General features: G+C 43.7%; 2 protein-coding genes across 19 annotated transcripts in view; one reads left to right on the forward strand and one right to left on the reverse strand.

The window, feature by feature from the left end:
* The window catches only part of BMPR1B (bone morphogenetic protein receptor type 1B), a 392,960-nt gene extending 387,831 nt beyond the window's left edge, over positions 1-5,129 (forward strand). For all 16 annotated transcript variants that reach the window (XM_077882931.1, XM_077882919.1, XM_077882922.1 and 13 more), the window contains one exon: positions 1,159-5,129. In XM_077882931.1, the coding sequence (XP_077739057.1) occupies positions 1,159-1,284 (126 nt within the window). In that variant the 3' untranslated portion in view covers positions 1,285-5,129. The remainder of the gene's footprint in view (positions 1-1,158) is intronic.
* Positions 5,130-8,352: 3,223 nt separating this feature from the next.
* Positions 8,353-27,349, reverse strand: part of UNC5C (unc-5 netrin receptor C) — a 351,448-nt gene continuing 332,451 nt past the window's right edge. For all 3 annotated transcript variants that reach the window (XM_077882935.1, XM_077882934.1, XM_077882936.1), the window contains 4 exons: positions 24,740-24,889; positions 22,211-22,375; positions 15,837-16,015; positions 8,353-15,037 (listed from right to left, as the gene is read on the reverse strand). In XM_077882935.1, the coding sequence (XP_077739061.1) occupies positions 14,872-15,037; positions 15,837-16,015; positions 22,211-22,375; positions 24,740-24,889 (660 nt within the window). In that variant the 3' untranslated portion in view covers positions 8,353-14,871. The remainder of the gene's footprint in view (positions 15,038-15,836; positions 16,016-22,210; positions 22,376-24,739; positions 24,890-27,349) is intronic.

Here is a 27,349-nt window from a genome sequence, read left to right on the forward strand (position 1 = left end):
GCATCTGCAGAATCCAGTTTTCTTTACATAGAAGGGAGAGAGGTATAGTTGAGCTGCCTGACTGTGCCATGGATCTTTGTGAATAGGGATGATGGGATGTGCTTTGAAGAAATCCATATTCAGCCTGGCTCTAAGGGTACAGAGGTGAAACCTAAACTGAAAAGGGGCTGTTCAGAAGGAAGAAATGAGTTGGGGCGGGGGGCTTACCTTTCTTGTCTCATCTCCACCTCCGCATCCTGCCCGTCCATCCTCCAAGCTTGCAAACTCACCAAGTCCTGGAGGGCTCTGGCACGCTGGGACATTCAGAGATGAATTTGAAGCGTCCCAGGATAAAAAACAAACCCCCCAAAACCCACCTCATCAAACATGTGCCAGAGCCAATGCAAACAAGTGGAAAGAGCACCGTTGATAAGCTAATTCTTTAATGTTAAATGCATTTAAAAATAACCTTTGGTTCATTGGTTTTGTGTCTCGTTAACTGAAATGCTAAATAATGCATATGTTTTTCCAATGAGCTATGCAGAAAACTTTGTGAGATGCTGGAATTATATTATTTTGAAGGTGGTTATGGGCATTGGTATTACTCAGAATCCCTTCACTGAGGATTTCTAATGAAGTGAAATTGTGCTCTTCCACAGGAAGACCAATAATTGATGTAGCACAGGAGAACACAGGAGAAAGTTTTAGCGAGGCTGTGCACAGGTCATTAATCTTGTTAAATGGTACCGTGCGATGCTATTATTGTAGAAGACAGCTGTGATTTAGGAATAACCATGTTTGTTTGAATAGTATGGAATTAGATAAAAGATTTAAGCTTATCAAATGTTATAAACAATGTAGGAGTGTGGAGTGGAATACAGACTCCCTGGGTATTTTTGTATTTGTTTAATACCGACTTCAAAGACACTCTTCTGCAATCAGCAAAAGCCACCTGCTTGCTACTGTCATAAGGAAGACATGAAAATCTGTTTTAGTCATTTAGGATTTGCATTAAAAAAGAATTTTTATGGAATTTTATCTGCATGGTTTTAGGAGTCTCTTTTAAAAATATATTCGAACTTCAGAGATCCCATGCTAGCAAGCCATGTATCTCCAGCAGCAACCGTGTAGATAATCCATTTCTCTAGTGTAACTCTGTTTTCCATTCCCTTCCCACAGTGTCTGAGGCAGATGGGAAAACTCATGATGGAATGCTGGGCTCACAATCCTGCATCAAGACTGACAGCCCTGCGTGTTAAGAAAACACTAGCCAAGATGTCCGAGTCCCAGGACATTAAACTCTAATGTGAGGGGAAGAAACACGCATCTCTGGAGAAAGCCAGTAGATACTCTCCTGTTTGTGGGAAGAGCAAAAGATGTTCCAGAAGCATCCACAGTATAAGCCTTGAATACCATCCTGCTTCCTAGTGGGTTCAGCCTCACCTCTCAGGGAGCAGCCTGGACAAAGAGAAGTTTCCAGAGACACGTTCTCATCGTGTCTGTCTGTAGGAGGGAGGAAACGCTTGGGTAACTTGTTCGTGATACATGATGCATGTTGCTTTCTAAGAAAGCCCTGTATTTTGGGATTGCCTTTTTTTTTTTTTTCCAAAAGATACTTTAATTTTGCCAAAATAGAACAAATAATGTAGATGTTTTAAGGTTTATACTATTATAGTTTAAATGATGACAACAAAAGTTCTTTCCAGAAATTCTGCTGGAAGGTAAATTTTAAAATATCTTTTTCCATTAGTAAAATTTTGTTGCACTCTGCAAACCAAAAGACAGTCTGTGAAGTTGGAGCACACAGAGTGGAACTCATCTGAGAGTCTCCCCGCTTCTGCCTCCCCAGACCACTTTGGCCAGCCCTGCATTTAGGGGCCGCCACAGCAATGTGAATGCACCTGGGTACAAATACCACCTGTCTGGGATCACATTTTGGGATTCCTTCAGGTAACCTTTTGTAGCTTCAGACGATATGGAACAAATGAAGGTTTTATGTGACTCTGTTAGAAGTAGTAAGTGTCGATGGTATTCTTCAGAACCACTTTGTGTTTCTGATTCTTTTAAGGCATTTCTGTCATGGTGAAATTCTTTCCTTTTCATTAAACACAGACAAAGGTGTTTTTATGTGCGGAGAATTGACCCATGCATGTTTTTGATCTCTCAAATGAAAGGATCAATAGTAAATAAAATTGCCATCAGTTGTGTTGAAAACAAGGCCCTTTAAAATAGAGATCATTTGCTCCTGTGTCGTAAGAAAAATGGCAGTAGGATAGAGGATGAGGTTAGGGGTGCAAATGGCCTGTTTCTTATATATGCAGAAGAGCCAGTCTCAGAAGCACTGAGGAGAAGGTATGCATACCTTATTTTGTATAGATAAGGACAGTTTCTTTTGGTAATTGTCTGTCTCTTTTGTGTCTGAGTGAAGAGGAGAGAAAGCATGCCAGGTTAATTTAACTAAATTTTAATTTGAAAATATAAGTATAACCTCCAGGTGGGACAGCAGAAGGAGCTAGTGGAGGCCACAAAATCTTATGGCTGCTGTGATTTATTATTCTAAAATAGATATGGATGGAGCATGTACATCTTAAATGATAATTTCACATCTTAGAGGAGTGCTGACTCAATTTAGTTTATTCTCGTGATGTTCAGTTCACTTTTTAATTTATTTATTTTTTTCTTCTCTGTGGCACTTGTGCAAAACATCTCCTCACCTACCCAATTCTGTGGGGTTTTAACTTTGAGAAACGTGAGTCAAATCATTGACAGAGCCAATATTCCTTAGCAACAGGAACATAAAGCTCAAGACTGTGCACACCCCTCTCAACTGTATTCATTATATTTCCTTACTTTATTTCTTCTGTTTCTTAGTAATTCTGTAGTGTTTAGGAAGAATTGGGAAGTACTTCTCCTTGGTCTTTTTAAAAACGACGTTCCTTCCAGAATACTCCAGGGGGCGGTGTTTTATAACACATTTTCACCACTTGGTGCCTGAAGGATGAAGGGGTTTTGAAAATATGACAGCTGAAAAATGAGAAAATATTCTCCTTACTTCTGAAGGAGGCTTGCAGCTGGTGGCTTGTTCATCCTGAAAACATCTTAGAGCACAGAGTGGCTGTGAGCTGTGTGCACGGTTTGGGAGAACAGAAGGAGAACCGATGTTGTCCATTCTAAGCATTTACTTCCTAGTGCTTCATAGCTGTATTTTTTGTTTGTAACAAGGAAAGATTTTTCTCAACCCTTGAAAAAGGAACAAAATACCTGTTTTTCAAAGATCAAAAACAGCTGTTTTCAAATATACCTGTAATCAGAACACTGCAGATTTTTCTTAACCCTTGAAAAGGAACAAAATTTCTGTTTTTCAAAGATCAAAAACAGGTGTTTCCAAATATACACGTAATCAAATCACCTGAAAAGCAGTGTAAACAAACGTTCATTTCCCTTGTGTCCAATGGTATTCTCTGTGATAGCTTAGCAGGGAATATGTGTGTAGAACTACGTGTGATAATCACCTGAGCCATGGACAGAAGTTTCAGTGCCTCTAATTAGATAATCTACAAACAAATAAGTAAACATAGACACCAGTTAAGTGGGAACGTGTTTGTGTTCCTTGGTTTTCCCTAAATTTAAGAGAGGTTGGGCTTGCTTACCACTTTGATAAAAATTTGTGTTCTTTTTAGTAAATTTTTATGTAGAGATAACTTCAAATCAGAATATCTTGTGGGGAGGTGATGATTTGAAAATAAACTAGAGTTTTAGAGAGGTGTTGGTTCCAATGAAGGAAGAATGGGAAGAAATTAAAATAGTGTCCAAATTTCTTCTATATTTTTAGTTGTTTTGGAAAAAATCTATAGCTTACTTTCTAATTCTCAATCTGATTTACCATGAACATTTAAAAATAATTCTTGAGATATTAAAAAAGATCCACCTAGTTATTAGTCTTTCAATGAGGTAGAAATTTATTTATGAGTAGAGTTTTCTCTGTATTTTACCCAAATCCTCCTTACATAAGGAATACTAAACTGCTTTTAAAAGATACGACCTACTCACTTCCAAATAATCCTTGTCGGTTTTTAAATTTTTAGTAGCTCAGAAGTGAATTTTAATTTTTTGTTTTGTCTTTCAATAGGATAAGGGGGAACCTGGAAGTTAATGTAGTCAATGGCTTCCTTTCAGGACTATTTCCAAGACTTAAGATTTTCTCCTAATCACTCCCTCCCGTTCAAGGGAATCCGAGAATATCAGTCGTCAGCTAATATAAGTTGTGTCTGCTAAGATGTTCAGGTCTATAGTTTATGTATGTGTGTATATATTATATAAGTATATATGTATATATAAATATTATGTTCAGTTTGGGGTCTGGCACAACTCCATTATGTGGATTAGAGATAAACTATTATGGATGATAAAGTACTAAATGAAACATAATATTTATTTATGAAAGTGTGTAGTTGGTTAAGTCACAAGTGACAGTGCTATGAACCTTGTGTATGAGGAGACAGGCCTCTGACCTCCCACACAGCACCGTTCAGAGGTCACTCGTGACCGTTCTTTTTATTCTTAAAACATAAAGCTTCTTAGAAAACATGCCGAGATTTTATTTACAGGGAACCCTTCGACACATTTCGATTGTTGTGTGGTCAGGTATAGGAAATACTCAATAATGACAGAATTTCATGCTCCTAAGAGTCATGCATATTCATTCAAAGTGACGGTGCTTTATGTTGTTGGTCTGTTCTGGTTCTTCTGTTTGTGAGCGGAAAGGCACTGAAAGGAGCCTAATTTTTAAACTTGAATAGTCCTGGAGTTGTATCTCCATAGAAAACCCAGTCACATAGCAGTGGGAATGAAAGAAGTGGTATCAGAAGTGATTTAATTTAGCAATTATGATTCCTCTTGTAAAACAAAACAAAAAACAATGCCATATTTTTTTGGAGAAAAATTGGCAATATATAAGGGGTTTTGTTGTCTTGTCTGTTTCAAAAGAAGATTCATTTGTGTTCTTTTGGGGAACCAGTGCCTTATTGAATTTGTATATACTGTAATTATTCAGGACTAGGGAACAAACAATTGTATTTGTTACAAATTGTATATGGCTTTGTTTTAACATTCCCCGAAATAAAACGGTTTCTTTCTCCCCCTGGAAAGAACATGTCTGTTATCTTATAGTAGCGCCTTTCTCCCCGTCATTGAAAATTTCCCATTTGTAACCAGCAGGAAGGCAGCCATGAAAGGGAGCGGTACAGGTAAGTTTGTATGTTTGGTGGTGGGAGAGCAAGAGAAATAGCCTGGTGGCTTCTCATTTCGCTGTAGTTAGGAGGCACAGCTGTCTTGAGAGTGAGAGGAAAGGCAGGGAAGTCAGTGGTCTGAGAGAAGGGACACAGAGGGTTGTGGGTGGTGCCGAGGGCCTGGTTCGCTGATGAGACCAACTGTGTGGCCAAGAGTATGGCCTGTGTGGAGCCCGTGTGGAGCCTCTCTCATCCCCTCAGTTGTGTGACAGTAGGCCAATGTACGCCTCTCAAAGACTCCATTTATGTCCCTAGATGGTGAGAATAATGTCAACATCTGAGGCATGGAGCGCCTCTGAAGACAAAATAATCCATGCATCCCGCATGAAGTCAGCACTCCGCTGCTCCTAAAGATTAGCTCTTAGTACAAAGTCATAGGGCCACCTTTCTGTCAGCTCCCAAAATGTAGGCATCAAGACCGCCCCAGATGGATTCATTCAGGGTTGAGGGTTTTCAGGCCTGTGCAGCAATGGATCACGCAAAACACGGCTCACCATCATCTGGGAGATGGCCGACGTAGCCCAGAGTCGGGTAGGGATTGAAGTGGAGGCAGCTGGTGGGTTGAAAGAAACCGGGTCTAAGCACAAAGAGCCCTGCTGGGGTTGACTGAGAAGGGGGCTGTAGCCCACATCACGCTTTGGGGGTGGGGGTGGAGCAGGGAGGCTCAGGACAGGCGGGAGGGTGTGATCCCAGGAGGGAGGATTTCGGTAATGGATGAGATTATCCGTAATGGAAGAGGAACACAGAAGTCAGGGCTGGGGATCCATCTTTGTGGATCCTGGAGGTCCCAAGGAGGGTGGGATCCTAAAGAAAGGAACATGGCACGGCCAAGTTCTCTAGGGCTGCGGGGGAAATGGGGCAGTCTGTGAGGGCAGAGTAGAGACTGGGGCCCAGCAGGCCTGATGGGCCAAAACGCAAAGCAGTGGGTTCCATGCAAGGCCAGCGGTCTGTAAGCAGCAGGACGGTAGGAGAAAGACCCCGACTCTCCTCCCAGCTGTGAAGTGTGTGGGTACGGAGGACTGAGGCTATGCTGTTGCCCTGGAAACGGTGTCAAGAGAAAGCCCTCTGCCAAGGGTGAGGGGAAGTGTTAGGTGATCTCTTCATGGAGTGTGAATCTTGGAAGGCAGGGTAAAAAGTTAAGTTGCGAGGAGATCTGTTGGAGACTGGATCAGGAAAGAGGAAACCCAGAATTGTTTGGGCACAGAGAGCCTAGAAAGGCTTGCATCTTAGTTCCCGGGGACTCAGGAGTTGTCATGTGATTGGCTGTGTTTAGCCAGTTGCGCTTGTGCCAAGATAACTCAACCCAGCACTGGGATTCAGATCAACTTGGCTCACATTCCATGGTTTTCACTTTCTCACTTCTGTGGAAGTACACAGTCTGAGCACCATTTTCTCCCCTGAAACGGGATAAAAATACCCATCACATAGGGCTCTTAGGGGGAACAAATGAGACGAGTATGTGAAGGCCCCACTCCAAGCACGCTGCAGGTGCCCCTAAATATTGCTTTTCCCTACTGATAATAGTTCAACAGGGTATAAAGCTAGCGATGGTTGGAAGAAGTCACACTTTGCTGCAAGCACACTTCTTCTACCCTCCCTACGCCCCAGTTCTGTACGCTGTGGGCGTTCATAGGACTTCAAGGCAGATGGATAATACATCCCAGCTGAGGAGAACAGTCTTCTCTTGACACAGGTCATTTTCTAAGGTTTTTATTTTTTTTTCTAGTCACAACAGCGACATACAGATGACCCCATTCTCAGAAGGACTTTTGTTTCTGGAAAGTCATATCTACTCTAGGTTCTCATAATAATTCAGCTGCAGAGACCTCTGGGACTGAGGAACATTCTCTGCCTGGTGCCCCTATGATGGCAGAGAAGGCCCCACACAGCAGGAGGCCAGGCCTCAGAGCTCCCTAGTGACCCTGACCCAGGTAGGGTCTCAGTGCCCGCACTGACCTGTTTGGAAACTCTTCTAGGTTTGACTTTCCCAACAGAGATCCCAGCTACCAAAGCTCCAAAGTAGGGGTCAGTGGGTAGTAGGGGGGAGTCTGTGCCACCCCGTGCTCTTTATGAAGTACTGTTTGGTTCTTCAATTATATTTTCATCTTTTTTGATGAAGTTGAATTCTCTAGCCACAGGATCTGGTTTACGTATTGTCACCATTTCCCTAGGACTGACAAACATTTGTGACCCTCACTTTAAGTCCGTCTGGAGTCACCTTCTCCCAGCCCTCAGGAGGGGGCGGTTTCTCAGCGTTGATATGATTGCCACCCACTCCTGTGGTCACACCTGAGCAGGGGTGGGCAGGTTGCGGTCCATCCAAGGGCACTTCTCCAAGTAGTTGTCTCACTGAGGGAAGGGCCACCTTAAATTCTGCTTGGGTTTTGCAGTCCCTCTCCGCTGCACACTCAGGGCCTTCTGCTTGCTCAACCTCCAGGAGTGACCAGGGGTCCTGTGCCAAGCTGAGCATGTGTGTGGTGGCATTTGCTATAGCTCTGGGCCTGCAGGGTTACTGGGCTCACCTTTCATTTCCTCCCTATCAGTGCAGTGCTTTGCAAACTTCATTTAAAAGCCAATCTCTCAGGGGGAGGGCCTCATATTCTTTTTATCCACAAGCTCCCAGGGGCCTTCTGATGCAGCTGTTCCGAGACTCTGGTTCTCCCCACTGACTGCTCATCACTATCACCTGGGGGCATTAAATGCTCGTAACAACCACACCCTGGATCTAGAAAATCAGAATCTCTGGGCCTGGGAGTCAGGCACTAATAGTTTCTAAGGCTACTTCCAGTGTGCAAAGAGGCTTGAGAAGCTCCCATTCTAGACTCCGGTCCCTAGGGGAGGTTGTGATTTCCAGCCTTGCAGAATCCAAGAGCTTTTTTTGCGCTACTGAAGAGACACAGGGTGACTCTTCACACAGAGGAGTGTTGGTATAAAGAAACAGGAGGGGGGCCCAGGTGGCTCAGTTGGTTAGGTGTCCAACTCTATCTCAGCTGAGGTCTTGATTTCAGGGTTGCGAGTTCAAGCCCCGAGTTGGGCTCCACACTGGGCATAGAAAAGAGAGAAACAAAGGAGGCAACACTCTCTGTTGCTTATAAATATAATTTATTACCTGTTTAAAAATTCTTTCTTACATTTTGTACATGTTGGCTGACAGAATAAATGCAGGCAATTTACAAACCGAGGGACTGCAGGAAAAAATGGGGAGAGGCAGCAGGGAGAGAGAAGAGGCACACCCAGAGCTAGCATCCCTCACCTCCACCACACAGCGGCATGGCGGATGGGATGCCCGGAGAGCACTCCTCCGCCAGGAAATTTCTTGAAAAGGAATTGCATAGAAGATACAGCAAGAGGGAACTCCACAACAAAAGAAGTGTTCCGTATCTGAAAAGCCAAAGTTGTGTTGTCGTGTTTCAAAAAAGAAAAAAAGTGACAAAGCACAAAATCTCAATCTGACATTTCTGCAGTTGAACTGTTCCAAAGGGAACAGCAGGTGGATGACACAGGCTCTTCGACACCGACGCCTGGGGATCTCTCTCTGGCAAACATTACCTTGTCTTCTTGAGAAGGAGCAAAGAGGAAGGTCACCAACTTGCTACAGCTCAACATTAAACTCGGTGGACACATCCAACACTGACATCCAACACACACACACACGCACACACACACACAGTGATGATATTCCCTGCAATTGGGCTGAAATGCATTCTGTCTAGGGGGCAAGGGCTCCACCACCAATGGCAGGTCTAGGGAAGAGCGAAGGGGAGAATGCAAATCACTCACTCAACTTGTTCTGACTGCCATCCTCTTTTCACCCTAGGCCAGGAGGGGTACACATTTGAACTCATACCCCTATGATGGCATCACGTGAGACTTTAAGAATACAAAAAGGCAAAGGCATTTTCCACTGGCTTTTGATTTCTTGCTTTTTAAAGCTGTTCTAAGACAGGTTTGTTTTAACATGTAGAAGATAGCTCAGGTTGTGATTCCTGGATGTGGCCTCACCATACTGCTGAGGTTCACAGGTCAAGGGCTCATGGACTCCTAGGCTACTGCTCAGCGATCACCTGCCTACGGTTCACATTCTGCACTCCAGAAATGAGGGTTCCCCCCCTCCAGGTCAGTGCCATCAAGTTCAACAGCAGCTCTGATAGTGTCAATTCCAATAGATCTTTGGAATTGAAGGATGGCACATAGAATTTGAAGATATTTATAAGGGACCCCGAAGTCTCATGGTCTTCAGCAACTTATAGTTTCGCCGAGGCACAAATCTGAAATGGCAAGTGAAGAGGCTGGTATACAGCAGCAAACTCTTTGGCTGGTGGGCAGCTGACTGTATTTTGGGGCAGCTTCCTTGTTTAGTTCTCAATGACTGGTTGGCCACAGCTCTTGTGATGTTGTGCAGAGATTCCCAATTTGTGATTCTGGAAGAACTCTTCAATACCCGAGAGTCTCAGAACACAGCCAGCTGGGAAACGGCCTCTTAGGGTTGCATGGTTCTGGTCCCTTGTAGAGTTCCTGTTGGTTTGTACTGGTGATGCCTCCCTCAACCACTCTAAAATAGGTCTAGGGGCATATATTACATTTGGTTGAGTGGAGATCATTAATATCCCACCAAAAATTGATACAGGGAGGAGACAAGCCTACTAGAAAAGTGGGGAACCGTGAACTCTTTTGAAGACAGATTTTTTTTTTTTTTTTTTTTTTTTTTTTTTTTTTTTTTTTTTTAGAGGCTGGATTTCTGACAATGGGAGTGATCACAGGGCCAATTACTCTGATGGGTCGGGAAGTAAATTGTCAGTCCTAGCTCGCAGGGAAAATGTATCCAGTGACCTACAATGTCATCTACCTGCTTTTCAAAAATAGCAGGTTTCAGGCATGAATTCTGGAAATACCTATGACTCCATTTGGCTAACTTGACCTGTAGGGTCACAGGTCTACATTAACATTGGTTGCAATGTATTTATTCCCCTTATGCCTTATTCCATAAAAAAAAAAAAAATCATTACAGATGCAAGGGAAATCTTTCAAAGTGATAATTACAGCCAGAGATTATACAAATAGGTTTCTTAGGGTAGAGAAACAGCACTTCATTGCACAGAGGCAAAGATCTAAGGATTTTAGTCAACATTAGCTCAGTAAGGTTAAAAAAAAAAAAAACTCACAAAAACAAAAACCCAGAGTGTAATAGTTGGTCCCATGAGGCACTCGGAAGGTAAAAAAAGTTTTATTACCTTGAGATAATTAATAATAAAAATATTTGCCTTATCGGATCTATAAAATCTAATGCTCATTGACCACTATCATCTTTACAAATAATTGGCTTTTAGCAACAATATTCTGAATCACAAAAGCTCGTCTATTCTCAAAGAAGATGGATAAAACCTAGTTTCATTTCAGCTGTTTGCATGGTCATCCTTTCCCTCATTGGCCTTGGACTTGCACTGAGGTCTCTGTGTGAAACGGGTAACTTGTCCAGAGCAACTGCTCAGCAAAAGCTAAAGCTCACATTCAACTTGAAGACTGAAAATTCAACATGTAAACTTTTTCTACTTTCTTTACACTCGTTTTGCAGGTCCTTACATAGTTTTTATTTGCTTGGCCCCATGGGGACAGACCTTATACTGGCAAAGGCTTGTGAATTCTGGGAAGTTAGTGATCACCTTTACTGGCTCCCTTCCTCACACGCTGCTGACAAAAATGGACCAAAAGCATAGCTGCTGTGGCCCTGACAGTGATACGCATGGGGATACATAAGATGAGAGCCTTGTTTGCTCCTCTCCAGAAGTAAAATGGATTCCACCATCTGAATGCTTACTTTGAAGGTATCTAACTTATAGGAGAAATAGCTTTAAAAAAAATCACAAAATGTCTAATTTCAAGAGTGTCCTAAACTCAGACTCCATGACTTCTTCCTAAAGAATGGCTCTACTGTTTGAAAGTTGAGAGAGTAAAATCTCTAAAATAATTGCATACATGAAAATGGGCAATGGTCATACAGTTTAATATTGGATACCTGACCCAAAATGTTGCCCTGCCTTGGAAGAGCTTATATTGATCATGTGAGGATGGGGATTTTTCCTTTTAGTGGAGGTGAGTATCCAGGTTCGTGTCCACACAGTTTGTGAAAAGGCTGTTAGCTGTTATATGTTTGTCATCACCGTGAGTCCAGTCACCAATTCTGAATCTAATGTCTATTCCTTCCAGATCACTCTAAGGAAAACTGAGTGAATGTGGTGAGAAGAAAATGAAAATATGATGAAACCTCTGCCCTTAGACAGGCAAACTCAGAAGAAAGGAAGCTTCTTTCTAGTCCTGGATTAGTAATTACAATTCTTGCTTCCTTAGATACAGTTCTCTCACTTGCATCTATAAAACATTTCAAAGTGAATGCTGTCTTACATTTCCAAAAATAAATATTAGAGAACTAAAAGTAAGAAGACTGAAAACATATAGAGCCCAATCAAAAATGTAAATGTTCAAAATGACAACTCTTCAGAAAGTGTTTTATACAGATACTTATGTATTTCTATCATTTCTATTACCAAAAACCAACTTGAGACCTATTGTGTGTGAAGGAGTTGATAACATACTCGCCTCAGTGTAATTTTGCTATGGGTAATTTAAGTAAAAAATTGTGACAATAAGAAAATGTATATTTGAGGTGAAAATTTACCCACATCTATCTGTCATAAAGTCCTGTTGACTCTTTAGCTATTAATTCCCTTTGTTAAACAACTTTTAGTAAATTGTTAAACTCAGGGTAGATTTTGTTGGGCACCACTAGATGGCACCATGCACAAGTGATAGGTGGTTTTCCACTCCCCCACCCTCCCCTCCCATCCAAATGAAGTAAGCATGTCCTTCCCCATAAGCTATATAGAAGCCCTAGGAATCAAAGGTGGGACATGTCACAAAGAATGATGAAGTGGCTCTCTGTGAAATGAACTGTTGGGTCTGGACCTTCTAAGTTTGAGAGCAATCTAACAGCTATTATTTTCCTCCAAAGGAGAAGGAAATCAGAATTCGTAGTGAAAATTATTTGACATAAAGGATGTGTTGTATGTAAGGGAGTTGCCATTCACCTGATGGGGAGCATAACAGGTTCCATGACAGATGAGTACCTCACTTATAAGGAATTAACCACTCTTCCCTTTTCACCAGGCATGGAAGTTCCTTTGAGCATCCTTCAGATTTCTAATTCTTGATTTCCATAGATGACAGCTCCCAAACCAGTAATGATAAGCAATCTTGAGAAATTATTTCAAACTGAAGTAATGAACAAGCGCTCTCTTTCCTCCTCCTCCTCTTAAAAATATCTATTTAAAAATCTTTTTATGTAGAATACAGTGTTACTATCTTTTGGTCAAATATGCATCGGTACAAACATCATCACCAAATTGTTTATTACTGCAATCTCTTCCTTTAACATTAGTGTAACATATATTTATGGTGCAGGCGTGGCCTGAGAGAGAGAGGTTATGGAATATACGCCTAATAGAGAAGATAAGGAACAAAAGGGGTGACAGAAGAGGCTCCATACCAAAGTATCAGTAGTTCCTCAATGATGAAGATGGAGGAGTCTTGGGAAAATCAAGAAGTCACCAAAACAGAAGAGAAAACATATGTGTAAAGAAGGAAAAAATATAAAATGATTTCTAATTCAACTGCGGTCAGCAACCTGTAACCCTCCAGCTCAAAAGTCAACCACAGCCATGTTTTGAAGGTTCTGATTCATCCACATGGGTGCTTGTTGTTCAGTTGTGGTTTGGCTACTGGGCTACCCTTTATTTATAAAATAATAAAGGCTACCCTTTATTTCTCACTTGCTGAATGATTTAAGTCCCCAGGTTAAAACAAAGAGCCGGTGACAGTTCTAAGGAAATGCTGTAGTTTACACAAAGTAGTCTTTGGACTACTTCCTAGTTAATTTTTTTTTTTTTGATTTAAAAAAGTTTGATTAAGACAATAACAGAACATAATTTGCCATCAGTCAGGAAGGCAAGTGGTTCCAAGAGAAAAAAGAAAATGAACATAAAGGGATGCTGTCTCTTGACAAGCAGCACAAAGACAAGGCTTGAAAGCCTGACAAACAGGTTACAGGTTAGAATCGTCCTCTTTCAAGCTGAGACTGTTTAGAAGGCTATTGTAGCCTGGGCAAGAGACTAGTGGACTCTTTAAATGATCCAGATCAGAGTCCGTGGTGGTCCTCGGATTGATGAATGAGACTGGAGACATCACAGTAGAAGTCCAGCATTTTAGGACCCAGAGAATACCCACTACCTCCACCCCCTCTATTTGACACGTGAGAGAACTGAGGTTCAGGGAGGCTAGAGAACTTTCCCGGGGTAACACACCTAGACAATAACAAACCCAGAGTGAGAACTGGTTTTCCAGTTGCCAGTTCAGAGGCTGTTCCTCTGAGCACACTGCCCCAGGGGGAGTCAGTGTGCGGTCACAGAACACCAATATTAATAATAGTTTGTGAACTTTAGTAGAGAACGCTTCCCACAACAAGACTTGGAGGAAAAAGACCTTGCCAGAGCCAGCTTAAAGAAGAGACTGACAAAGCCAGCAAGCATTGACTTCGTTTCTGGGGCAGAGGAATACAAGAAAGAGAGAAGGTCAAGGAAGCAAAGCCTGTTTCATTAAATTGGTGACCACACCCACCTGATTATGTCAGAAGGTGAGGAAGGTCTAGTCAATATCTAAATACTAACAGCACTGCTAAGAAAAACAGAATTTAAAAGAAAATCCTTTTACTAGAATACTTGTAAATACTCATCAATAATAATAATAATGATAATAACGATACCTTAATAAAAAAAAAAACTTCAAATTGCATCTTATAAACACACATGTGGTGAAGAAATGCTTGTTTGTGTGGCTGAACATGAATCACTGTCTTCCCTGCAATGCTACAGCTTTATTCCCAGAGGGTGCCCATCGCACCCTCAACGAGTAAGGAATCTTCCTTCTTTCTCCTTTAGGCTTAGATTCTCCACTTCCCTGATACAAACAGTAACACTGGTTCTACAAGTTCTAGAAACAGAACACCGATGGGAGGATTATCTGAGACACTTGATGCACACAATTTGTAGCAAAAGTCTGTGATTTCTCAGTAAATTACTAATCTGAAATAGACACAACAAACCGTCCACAGCTTCAACTTCAAATGATTTAAACAAAAATAGAACGAGCCATGGACAGTGTCTGCATCCCTGTCCAATTTGATGTAAACAACGTTTGTAGAAATTGGGTTTGTTAAGAAAGTTTATCCATATACCTGGATAGCAATAAAAAGCGTTTCCTAGGAAACTGTAAGATCCTGTACCACACAGCATACAGCCCAACTAAGAGGAAAATTAGGTTGATTTCTAAATTCAAGGTACAAATTTACACAATTGTTCTTAACTCCTGTGATGATGTCCGAGTGTAGTGGGCATGTGTGTCACCAGTTGGGTCTGCTTTCTCTCTCCTGCTTGCAGTCTTGCCTGTGAAACTCATCGGTCTAGGTCTACTCTGGATTTCCTTCTCAATGGCCATGCCCTGGTCGGCCACAGACCCCCTGTGCATTCCCATCTTGCGTTTCCAGTCCCAGCATGGGTCAATACTGCCCTTCTGCTGCTAAAGACACTACTGTTTCGTGTCTTCCCATTTCTTCCAGGACAGCCGCCAGCACGCTCAAGTTTCCATCTGGGAAGTTCTGTGCTTCCCAGAGATCCAGGATTACACCAGTTGGACTGGATTTGGTGGCAAAGTAATTCAAGTACCTGTAATTGGGAACGGGAAAGTGTGCTGAGTGGTGAGATTTACAGATCTGTTTTCTCTGCAGTTTGTACTAAACCCTTCTGTGTCTCCATTTGTCTTTTTAAAGTATCTGGTCCCCCAGGAGAAGCTGTGGTTTACAGTGAGCCGTCCTAAAGAACTAGCACACACTTAATTAGATCAGCCCCGGACAGGAGATGCGATGCTTAACTTTGTTAACCTCAACTCTGAGTAAGATAATTTAAGAGATGAGATGTCTATGGGTCATATCCTAAACAGGAAGTCAAGACACTTATGTTTTCTTTCCAGCTCAGGCTCTGATCATCTTTGACAGGTCATGCCATGTCCTGTGCTCGGTAGTGATGGCAAGAGTCCACAAAGAGGAGGCTCTTGAGCTGTCCTTATAACTCGGTATCAATGCGGTGATTAGCATGTTAATTAACCATCCAGCATCAGGTCTTGCTGGGCAGGAGATGAGGAAAGACAATTACTCTAAGTGAATGGATATATAATTTAGGGGGATTTAGCCCATCAGCTTTGCAAAGTGGATCACAAAAGTCGATCGATACTTACCTTGTGAGATAAGCCCAGAATATCTATTCTCAACAATGTGTTTGCAAGACCAGGGTGCAAGATCCAAAAAAAAAGAAGCTTCATACAGGTTTGCAGAATGAAAAGTAAGTGGATGGATAGGAAAACCAAACCAAACTAAACCAAACACGAATGCTGCCCTAAATCTAACAGTTACCAGCCTCGGAGCTGTATGTCTAATGGAAACCAGTCCTGAAGCCTGGCCATACCCACCTGTCCAGGTTCAGCTTATGGGCCAGCATCCTCCAGTCGTGACCTCTCGTCTGTGGAGCGTCCAGGCTGCTACAGAGCTTCTGCCGGATAGGGGGAGGGATGCTAAAAGCACCGGGTCCCGTCATGGTGGTGATGGTGCTCGCTGGGTCCAACAGAGGCAGGTCGATGCCAGTAGGTTCCTGTAGTTCAGGCATAGAAACAACACAGCATTATTTCCAAAGACAAAAGCCATCTCTATTGAACCATACAATGCCTTGCTTTGAGCAATAAGAAGAAAATGAGTGCTATTCCTCTTGGTAAGAAGGCCTTCGCCCAGGCCGAAAGTGGTGACCTGGTTGAGAAGAAAAAGTGCGTTCTGTGCTGAGTTTGCATAGCCTTGGATGGACAGGTTTCGCTATGGACCGGGTGAGGCGGAAGCTCTGGTGTGATACGGTAACAGCTTTTCTCTCATCCTTTTCAGGATGAAAGAGGAGAGAGGACTATCAATACTCCTAAAGGTTTAGATTTCGAGAGGGGAGAAATGTTCAAAAGGGCAGTTCTTTGAGAATGAACAGATCTGAGATTAGAGAAGGCTGGAAGTTCAGAGTTTCTAGAAACTGTCTGACCCAGAGGGGAATGCCCTGGGCAAATGCCCAAGTAAATTCTCTCTCTAACCTCTGCAGAAGAAGAGTCAGTTCTGCTTTTGTTGAATCAGATGGAACACAGCTCTCCTCCAAATGGTATCAAATTAAGACTAATTTTTTTAAAGAAAATGATGAACACAGTAGATTGCCTTAGGGCAAGCGCTAATGGCATCCTCCGATTGCTGTACACCCTTATTTTTGTTAAATCTAATTTTAGGAGAGAAAACCATAAATTGGCTCTTAAAATAGTTTCAGCTCATAAAACAGCACAAATGCAAAATCTGAATTTCATCTGCAGGAGAACCTCTAATCATTTTCTGATCACTTCTGCCGGTTGGAAAAGCAAAAGCAAATGTTGTCTGGGAACTCTTAAAGCAATAAAAGAAAATCTACTTTATCTACTTTAAATGTCATCTTCCCTCCTCCCCTCTCTCTCTCGTTCTCTTTCAAAGCAGGTAACTCTTTGGTATACATAAGTAGTTGCTGCAGGATAAACTAGCCACATACATTTTGAATCATCATGAAGTCTCTGGTGTCGTGCAGAGGGCTGAGCTCAGGGGGGGTCAGTGCCACCACTGCCCAGAGCCCCCCAAATCTGGTTGCTCCTGTGCCGTAGGCATCACCGCTGTCTGTGTCCCCAGCATGCTCTGTATCCTGGGGCCAGCTGCCAACTCTCACTGCTAGGCCTGTGCAATCCCACCGCATAGGGGCCATCAGGACTTGGAGGGCACATTAGAGCAAAACAAATTCTTTGCCATAATACACACGGTGGTGTTGGCTGTCATCACGGTATCTGGCCTCAAAACCCCCAAACTGGCAAACTGAGACTCTGAGGATCCCATTTGCTCCTCTGTGTTAGCTCCAGCACATACCAGGTAAAGGACTGGTGGGAATGAAACACATTAGTAGTAAACGGGAGTTGGAGTCCCTGAATGGGGAAGCGGCCTACAGATCTTTCCCCAAACCTGGCGGAGCTCCTTCCAAAGGACCCTGAGAAGAGAGGGCTTCTGACCTCACAGGCACAGGGCTTAAACTAAAGGGACCAGAAGAGTGACCTGGGGGCAGGTGGTGGTGTTTATCAACGGATTTATGTTGGGGATTTCTGAACCAAAGCCCTTCAGCACTTGTATTAGGGGGGAAAAAGTATGCAAGGGGTTGAGTAGGTGGCGGTGAGGAGAAATCACATGGTATTTCCACAACTTAGTGCCATCACCCAGGCTGAGATGCTTCTTCCTGTGTGGACAGTAAAAACAGGGCCTAGAAGGAAAGCCACCATATCCCCAAATGTGACCATCCCTTGCTGGCAAGGAAGGTTGAGTTTGCACTTTGAGGGTTCTGTTTTGTGTAGCTGTGACTTTGTTCCCCAGAGACTCTTCTTGTTCGTGACCACAACATCTCCTTATGGCTTACCTGTGGTCTCAGTCTGTCAGACGAATTCTTCCTGAAGTGCCACACTGATGTTTCTCCTTCTCTCTCTCCCTCTCTCTCATTAAGAACCGTTAAATGCTCCTCCGACCACACAGAGTCCTCACTTTTACTCAGGCATGAGGGATATCTGCACCGCCTGCCTCATCGGCTGGTGGGAGGCTCCAGAGGTGATGCCTGTGTAGTACGGAGCCAGGCCTGATGTAGAGGGGCGGCTCCCTCCTCCCCCCACTGCTTGGCAATCAGATCCATCCCTTCCTCGGGTTGCCTGCACAGGACTCAAACTCGTCTCAGACTGTTCCAAGCGCCTTTTATTTAAGGCCATACCTCTGATTGTTCTTTTTCCCTTAATCTCTCTTGGGCAAACCCTTCAAAGTCTGGACCAAAGACGTGTCCTCATGCCTCCCCTGAGCAAAGCCACCCAAAGCCACCAACCTGGGACCTCTGGCAGCACTTTTCCCGGCCCACACATTCTGCCCTAGGCACGCTGGCCTTACTTATATGCTACTTCTTTTGATTCCTATGATTTCTTGAAGATTAAAGTATTGTTGTCATCCTCAGAATTCCTATGATATCAGCCCAGTGCCCTGCACAGAGAAGCTCCTCAATTCATATTTGTTGAAATGAGAGAAAATATTTTTCCTGCTATAGAAAGAGTCTGAAGCCGTCTCCTGACAGAAGCCCAGCGGTGTGTTGAGCTTCTTTCCAAGTAAATGTGACTAATAATATGGCTCTTTTCACTGTCAAATCCTGAAATGAAGGCAGGCATGCCACTCGGGAAGGTCTGCCACATATTCACGTTGCCGTCCTTTTCCTAGTGAGTTAAAACCTTCACCACTTTCACGTGACCCTCCGAGGCCCGAGTCACCAGCCTTGGCTACTGGGCCTATTTATTTCTCTGTGGATGAAATAGGCCCAAGAGGGCATAATTTCTTGTCTCTCTTATCAGACGGCCAACAACAGGCTTAGAGGTAAAAGAAAAATAGACATTTCCATTTCATCTAACAATTTCAGTTGCTATTCCTTCTGCCTTCACTTCCAGGTAGGAGTAGGGTTTACTCTCACAGAACACTTATTGCAATAATCGTTTACAATACCGGTACCATCTGTCTCTGATGCCATGATTCCCTCAGTTAAACATATGATTTTTCAACATTAGCCAAACAGCTGCTGTGGGCGACAGCACACGTTTTCGGCGCCCTGTGGGAGAACCAACTTTCCGCTCCCGTAGCCTGACTCTTCTTCTGGAAGTCACCGCCAAAGAGCTAGATTTTCCTAACGGTTGTTTAAACAGGTAACAGAAAACTGAAGAGTAAGTAGATGGGGTGAGTACAGCAGAGTGGTGTTACCTTGCACATTTTAAATATTCTTCTTCATGCACAAAATGTGTACAGAACGCGGTCGTAAGGTCTAGCAAATGTGGGAAACTATAATCATGACTATTATCCGGGAATCTATTCATAAAGCAGAGGACTCAGACTGCCTCCCAAAGTTCCACCTTTTCCTGGGTTCAAAGCTGTGAACTGAGGCAAGGTGTGATGAACCAAACCGGGAAGATAAGCTGCCTTCTTTACTCTGGGAACTAGTATTTATTCATTTACTTATTGAGATTTATTTTTCACTCCTTTATTTTTTCTAGTGGCTGACTGAGGTTTTATGATTTTGATAGAAAGGGAATCTAAAGTTTGATGACAGATGCCACAGATGGTCCAGGCAGAGTTTACTCAAGAACTCCGGAATCCTAACGGCATCAATGGAGCAGTACTGACCACCAGCAGCTGAGCATGTGCCAGGAGCCAAGTTCTGTTCAGGGCACCTACTAACATTCACTCGTCCGTCTCTCATGACACACCCCAGGGTTCATTTTACCCATGAGGAACCTGAGGCGGGAGGGGTGAGGTGATAGTTCATGTCCCAGTGGAACTGTCCATTTGGGAATTTCCTACCATGGGTCTCTGTGTAGAGCTGAAACTAAGTAGAAGGCCTGAAGAGACTTTAAATTTCCTCCTCTTCTCTACACTGATTTTTCCCTGGATGTTGATGGGTAATTTCCCTGTTACTATTCCCCGCATATCCCTCTTTAAAAAAAATAAAGAAAAGTAAAACCTTTCATTATTTACATTTGGGCATGCATTCGGGCCCCTACTTTTACTCCTTCAGACATTTTCATTCGTAGACTCCTTCTCTGTGAGACTAAAGGCTTTGTCTCTTGTTAAGCAGTCTCTGGCCAGAGCACCCAGCGAGGAACAACTGGCCAACCCCTGACATCCCCGCGGTCTATGTCAAGCACAGCCTGGTCTCCCTGGGCGGCAACAGGTCCTTCTTGACTGGAGGGGCCAAGGGCCACGGCTTTATAAATGACTGCTGGTGAGTGCCTTGAGTGGTGGGCAATTGGGGAGGGGGCAGTGCATTCCTGGCAAGTCAGCTCATTCTCATTCTCGGAAGACAGCACTTTGGAACTGCAACCCCAGCCCACCTGCCAGCTAGCCCTGTGACCCTAGGAAGGAGGCCTGTGCAGGAGAAAGAAACCACAAATGGCCTCTTTTCTCTGTCTGGTTATGCTTTATCAGTCACAATATACCCCTACCCGGAGCTTTTGATGGGGATCCAGGTCTCAGAGCTCTCCAGAATCAATTGTTCAGAGCTGAGCCTTGCCCCTCTACGTCAGTACCCAGCCCCACATGTCCCCAGTTCCCCTCTGTGGGCTGCACGCACCCGCATTCAGATGCTAACCACAGCGGTGGGGCTCAGTGACCCAGAAGTAAAAGCAGCAGAGTGCCCCCTAATCCCCAAAGTCATCTGACTCCAGCCATTTCTGCCCTTCCCTCAGCGACATGTGTTCCTCTGCCACAGACGCACCAGAGGCTGGCCTCTCTGCCACCAAGTTGCAAAAGAACTCATCTTTCCTCTACGTTGGCACAAGGACGAAAGTCCTTCAGTTGTGATGGCACTTTGCAAAACTGTCTGGGCTCTGCGATGGGCGGGGGGTGGGGGGGAGGCCCTGGCTGGGGGCGGGGGCTGGGGCTGGGGCTGGGGCTGGGGCCTGGGTGTTAACCGGGGACCGGACAGCTCCCTTTCACTCGGGCCTCGCCTCACCCAGCTTTCATCACACAGCGAACGGTCGGTCACACTGAACAGAAAGCAGGCATCAAAGGAGCAGCCGTCCTCGCCCCCCTCCAAAATCCCGCAGCCTTTGTTGTCACTGGAGCTGGGGGGTTATTGAACTTTGCAGACCTGCTGGGCTTGGAGAGTGAAAACACCCTCCGGAGCCAGCAGGGGTGGTGCCGTGCGCCTGGGAGACAGGGCCTGCGCCTGGGGCCTGAGGCCGGCGGTTGCCATGGCGCCCTGACACCGAGATCCTGCCTTATGAATGTCACCGGGGTCTGTGACTAAAGTTGTTTAGGAGGCGAAAGTCTCATGGAACCGCAGCAGGACGTGGTGGCCGTGGCTGGGCTGGGCTGGGCTGGGCGGCTGTGGGAAAGAGGGCTGGGCCCGGAGCCCTGTGCTGGGGGACACGTGGGGCGCAGCCACACGGGGCGGGGGGCATCTCACTCGTCACCCTGGTGTCACCGTGGTGAGACCGCGAGGGGGAAGTCGCCTTCGAACTCATCGACTGTCCTGCCGTAGTTTTGAAATAGGACAGTCCTGGGCTCTGGTGGCGCAGCCAGTGGCTGGAGCTGGGCTCGGCCAGGCCCCGGGAAGCGCTGCCTTCTGACCATTTGGCTCCCTTCCCTTTGTTCCTCCCTGTGGAGGGGCTCCCCTGTTCCCAAGGAGGACTGGGGGGGGGGACCGGGCACCCCGAGGCTGCTCGGGGCGAGCCACGCCGCGTACGCGCCACTTACAGTCTACCTGACGCCTGAAGTTCGGGTCTGCTGTAAAAAGTTACAACGTGACCTTAGATTCATGTCATAAAATACAAAAGACTTACTCTTCAAAAAGGATTTCCTATTATATTCTTCTATATAGCCAGCTCCCTGAATTCACTAAAAATATTATCCTATTAATAAATAGGACCCATCTAAGCGTTTCAGGACTTCCTACATGGCCTCTGCTGAGACACCTTTACCCTCCCCGCCCCCTCCCACCCCTTCCCAAGGTCAGTCTCTCTCCTGGTTTCTTTTTTCTTTTCTTTTTTAAAAGATTTGATTTATTTATTGAGAGACACAGAGTCACAGGCAGAGTTGGAGAAGCAGGCTCCGTGCAGGGAGCCCAACGTGGGACTCGATCCCGGGTCTCCAGGGTCACGCCCCCGACCGAGGGCGGTGCCAAACCGCCAAGCCACCGGGGCTGCCCTCTCTCCTGGTTTCCGAGGCAGGAGCTTCTTACCTCTGACACGGTGCAGTGTAGCTGGAAGATCTGCCCTTCTCCTTCCACCTGTCGCACGCAGAGTTTGCAAACCAGCTCCACTGTGTTCAGGCTAAATCTTTCCAGGGTGAACGTGCAGTGGAGGTTTCTCTGCGACCCACTCCAGATATGATAAAAAGGAATTTCCTAGAGGATATAACAATGTAAACCACAATGAAGGACTAACGCTGAAAACAACTCTCAGATACCACACTGCCAAGTACTTTTCTTAGGAGTACTTTTCTTAGTATTATTCTATTAATACTCATGACAGCCTAGCATGGGGACATCCCAACCTACTTTTTGAGAAAGCCAAGGCCTGCCTGGAGAGGTTATAAACCACCACCACCACCACCCCCACCACCACCCCAAATCTCACAGCTAGTAAGTGGTGGAGCTGAGATATGAACCCAGGGAGTCAGCCTCCGGTGTCTCTATAGCTAACCAGTCTGCCACTTCTCTATCGTTTACAACAGAAGCCATTGTATGCGATTTTTCAAAAGTTTAGCAAATTCCCAAAATAAAACCTACACACTCCAGTCATTGCTCATTAAAAGGAATCCCTGCCGTGGTGTTCTGGAGAAAAGCAAAAGTCTAAAGGGTAAAGCACTGATCCAGCTCCCTTTCATGCCTGTACGCTCCCTTTGCACAGGACAGGGGAAAGCCAAAACCCACTGCAAGCGGGTAACCGTGGGCCCGATTAGCTGCCGCAGAAAATCCTTGGCCTAAAAAGCACCAAGCCTCTAATGAGCCCATCCCAGAATCTTGTTTCCATAAAGTAAAGTAAAGGAAAAAAAAGAGGAAGGAAGGAAGGAAGGGAGGAAGGGAGGGAGGGAGGGAGGGAGGGAGGGAGGGAGGGAGAAAGAAAGAAGAAAGAAAGAAAGAAAGAAAGAAAGAAAGAAAGAAAGAAAGAAAGAAAGAAAGAAAGAAAGAAAGAAAGAAAGAAAAAGAAAGAAAGAAGAAAGAAAGAAAGAAAGAAAGAAAGAAAGAAAGAAAGAAAGAAAGAAAAAAGAAAGGAAGGAAGGAAGAAAGAAAAAGAAAGAAAAGAAAGGAAGAAAGAAGAAAGAAAGAAAGAGAAAAGAAAGGAAGAAAGAAAGAAAAGAAAGAAAGGAAGAAAGAAAGAAAGAAAGAAAGAAAGAAAGAAAGAAAGAAAGAAAGAAAGAAAGAAAGAAAGAAAGAGAAACTACTATCGTAGTTAAGAACAGAGGCGGCTCTGGAGCTGAATTCAGTACAAATGAGAACATCCTTCCCTCGCTTATGTGGTGCTGTGGGGTAAGTTAACCTTCCCAGGCCTCACTTTCCTTATCTGTGAAAAAGTAAGCAAAAGAGCACCTAATCATGACCTGCTGGGGTTAATCAAACCCGATGAGATAAATCAAAGTGCACGGGTATCTGGCAGATGGTAACAATTCAGCCAGGCGTGGCTTGAACTAATATCAGATTATCATTGTTATCAAAATAGTATTTTCCTTTATGATTGCACAAAGGATACTGTTCATAAAAGGGTAAGATTTGTGGGGTTTTGTGGTGATTGCAAAATAAGGGAGAGAAGAAAGCAAAGGAAGAGATTTAATAGCAAAGTCAAAAGCCTGATCCCTCTACCAAGTGCTGAGTTATACAGAAGAGTCTGGTAGGCACCCCCTTGTGAAAGCTCCAGGGTGTTAGTTAGCAAGCTAAGAAATTTGTTTCCTACAATTTATGTGTAAGTACTAGACATACAAGACTAAGAATGAGCTGGAAAAAAATCCTCCTTCACTCTTAGTAATGTTCACTGACTTATACCAGGAAGTCACAACCAGTGGAGCTGCAGTGCTGGGTATAGGATCGGATTTGCATGCAGGTAGAGAGGGCTATGAAGCTTATCTAAGTGTGGACTGCATCTCTTGGGACTGGGTACAAGGTTGGAGATCCTATCCCACAGCCTCCTGGGAGGTCAGGCTCAGAGAGGTTGGGGGTCAGGGTGACAACCCCTGGAAACACCTCTGCTTTTCCCATGTGTCCATGCAGTGATACTTTGGAGCAGTGTTTTTATGCTGTTATCTAATAAAATCCTGATCAAATTTTATTTTTAGGTACTATTTCAATGTCCAAACTGGTGTTCCTTCCAAGTTTTCAATGTAAAGATACCTTCCTAGCAAGGCTGAGGTCTAATTTGTGTCACATGTGGGGTAACGCCGTTCTTCTGTTTTTCCTTATGAAAACATTTTTGAGGTTGTTTTTCTTTTATCAATTCAGTGTTAGCATTTATTCTGAAAATGAAATGGACTCGGAGGTCCTTTTACTAAAAATTAAAAAATAACAGTGCAATTATTTGAAGGAGAATTAAGAAAAAAAATACTATCAAATATTCTAGAGTATTTTTCAGAAATCCTAAATAGCTCTACACCATTTTGGAGAAACAAGTACTGATCCAGAATTAATTTCAAGGAAAGGAATATCTTATGTCTAAATAATTTTAGATTTCTTTTTTGGAACTGTCTCCAACCCTTTGGTTCAGCTTGGGAACCTTACCTGATACTTTGCCAGCAATTTACTTTTCCAGAGGGAATGGGTGATATCATGAATCGACAAGCGCAAGTTGTGGGTGCTGCCTTTAAAATGAAGAGCCTTAGGTTCTTCTAGGAGCTGTCCTCCCATCTGTCTCTCAAGCTGCAATACTTCCTACAATGACATGCCCAAAGTCAAAAGTAAATTACTGAATCGTATTACTTCCTCTGGCTGGCTTTCTCATCAAATGAGTACGTTTCCTCACCATACCTCCCCCATACCACAACTAACTCGTGCAGACTCCCACTTCTGCAGCCTGGAGACCCTCCAACTGAAGGGTCTGCCAGTTTGTGCGTGACTCAATCCTCCTGACCGTTAACTCTCTTTCAGCAATCTACATCATAAGTTCTGAGGCAAATTCATACAGTCTGCATTTCCCCATGGGTAAGTGGAAGATTTAATCAAATCCTGGAAAATAACAATCAGGACCTCAAACAAGAAGAAATCCAAATGAAAGGAAAAAACAGGTAGAAATATAAACAATTAAAGTAAGTAGATTTTCAATGAACTTTTAGGGAAAAGGGCAAATCACCAGAAAACAAATCCATGTCTTGGACTTGGCAAAACCAGCCAACAAGTGAAGATTTGGAATGCATTTGGGGCATTTTTTCAACTTTTTGTAGTTTCTTTACCTACAGAAAGAATATGATTTTTGCATAAAATTATTCATTGTACAATTTTCCTAATTATCAAACACTAAAGTAAAATATACTCATTACATATCCCATTAGAGGAAAATCTACTGATGCAGATTAGGAGGGTTCATCAGCTCCAAATACTGAACTAAACAATTACTCAGATTAAATCTGGAAGAGAAGACTTCATTTCTCAAGAACTGTGGCTGATTAAAAATTGTGCTATGTAACTTTACTTATACTATAAAGATGTAACACGAAGACAAATTTTAAGTATACTTTCATTTCTCAAACAAGCTAATGGAAGTTAACGAAGCATTTCCAAGTATAGCCCCAATTATCCAAACAGCAGCAAACCATAAGTTATCAATGAACAAAACATGTGGATCTTCCTTTATTATCAGAACCATCCCTAGGCACTTTGCTCCTGTTATGCTTTAAAAGTTTTAGCGACACACATATGTAGGCAATCTGTGGCCGACCAGTCCCACTGCCTGCCTCCCTTCCTTCCTTCCTTCCTTCCTTCCTTCCTTCCTTCCTTCCTTCCTTCCTTCCCTCCTTCTTTCTGTTTTGAGGGTTCAGGAAAATAATGGATTTGATTAAAACAAAGGCAGAACACAATCTTCTTCTTTGGTGACATTTCAGTTGGAAGCATGGGGTTCCATAAAACAGGCACCCATCCAGGTCATTCCTGTACTAGGCTCCTACTGGAGTACCACGCGCAGATGGATCACAGTGGAGAACTGTGAGTATGGGAACCAGATTGCTGTCTACCCAGAAATACATCCGCTTTGCATTTGTTGAATGAATTCTAACCCACGCACATGTAGCCCAGTAAGTGCAGAGCTTACCAACATCATTGATTAGATGTAAACAGCTCATTTCGAGCTACTTCTTAGTGGTTCTTAGCATCCATCATATTTAAGTCAGGCTACTATTATGAATAATGAAGCTGCTGAAAGGTCCTATAAGGTGTAGGAGATATTAGCATGATGTGGAATATGGTCTCAGACACGGATTCCTCTAATTAGTGTTTAATGGACGAGATGAGGTAACAGCGCATTGGTGGAGAGACGGGCATGGTCCAGCTGCTTCAGAATATTTACATGGAGAGGATGCAACCTTGCTGGCTGATGAGTAGCTATTACTTGTGACAGGAGTCTGAACAGTCAGCCGATTCCCAACCAGTCAGTCAGCTACCAGGACACATATGTTGTTCCCTGGCTCTGCTGTGCCTACAGCTCAGCAGGCTCTGAGGGTCCCCAATAAGCCATACAGACCTACCCAACCCAGAGTTGCACATGTTCCTCGTGGAACACTTCACACTCCGTTCCTCGACAAGAATCTAGCCATGTGGAAATGAAGACGAATAAGAAAAGTGAGGGTTAATTGCAGTTTCTTCTGCTTCAGCAGCAAGGCATAATGAGCTTATGTTGATCATGTTCGGTGTCTAGTTAGCATAATAGAGAAAGCTGATGTTCCCAGTGAACCTGGCACCTGACAAATTCTAAAGCTAAAATGATGTTTGTTTATAAGCCATTAGAAGAAAAGAAACATAATTAGAAATCTTTGAGATTACAGTCATGCCAATCAATCAGTTCTAGCTTCTTTCCAGTACACCCTAATTACCTCATCAAGACGTCTAAAGAGCAATCGATAGTAATTATCTGATTACTATAGATCTTCATTATGTCCAAATTATCTCCCTGGGATGTCTAAAAGAAGATGCATTGTATTCTGGGAGGAAATTGTACCCAACAATATATAATCCACACCCCATTCCTACAATCAACATAGATTGCTAGAGGATATGGAGAACATTATCAGTTTTCTTGGCAGGGAGGACCAGTGAAAAAAACCTGAACTGCCTATTGGCCATGACCTTGAAGTCAAGAAATCTAATACCACATTTGAATGCAAAGTCTGGGTTGGAGTCAGC

The sequence above is a fragment of the Canis aureus genome, chromosome 33, assembly GCF_053574225.1.
Source record: "Canis aureus isolate CA01 chromosome 33, VMU_Caureus_v.1.0, whole genome shotgun sequence".
Classification (NCBI taxonomy): domain Eukaryota; kingdom Metazoa; phylum Chordata; class Mammalia; order Carnivora; family Canidae; genus Canis; species Canis aureus.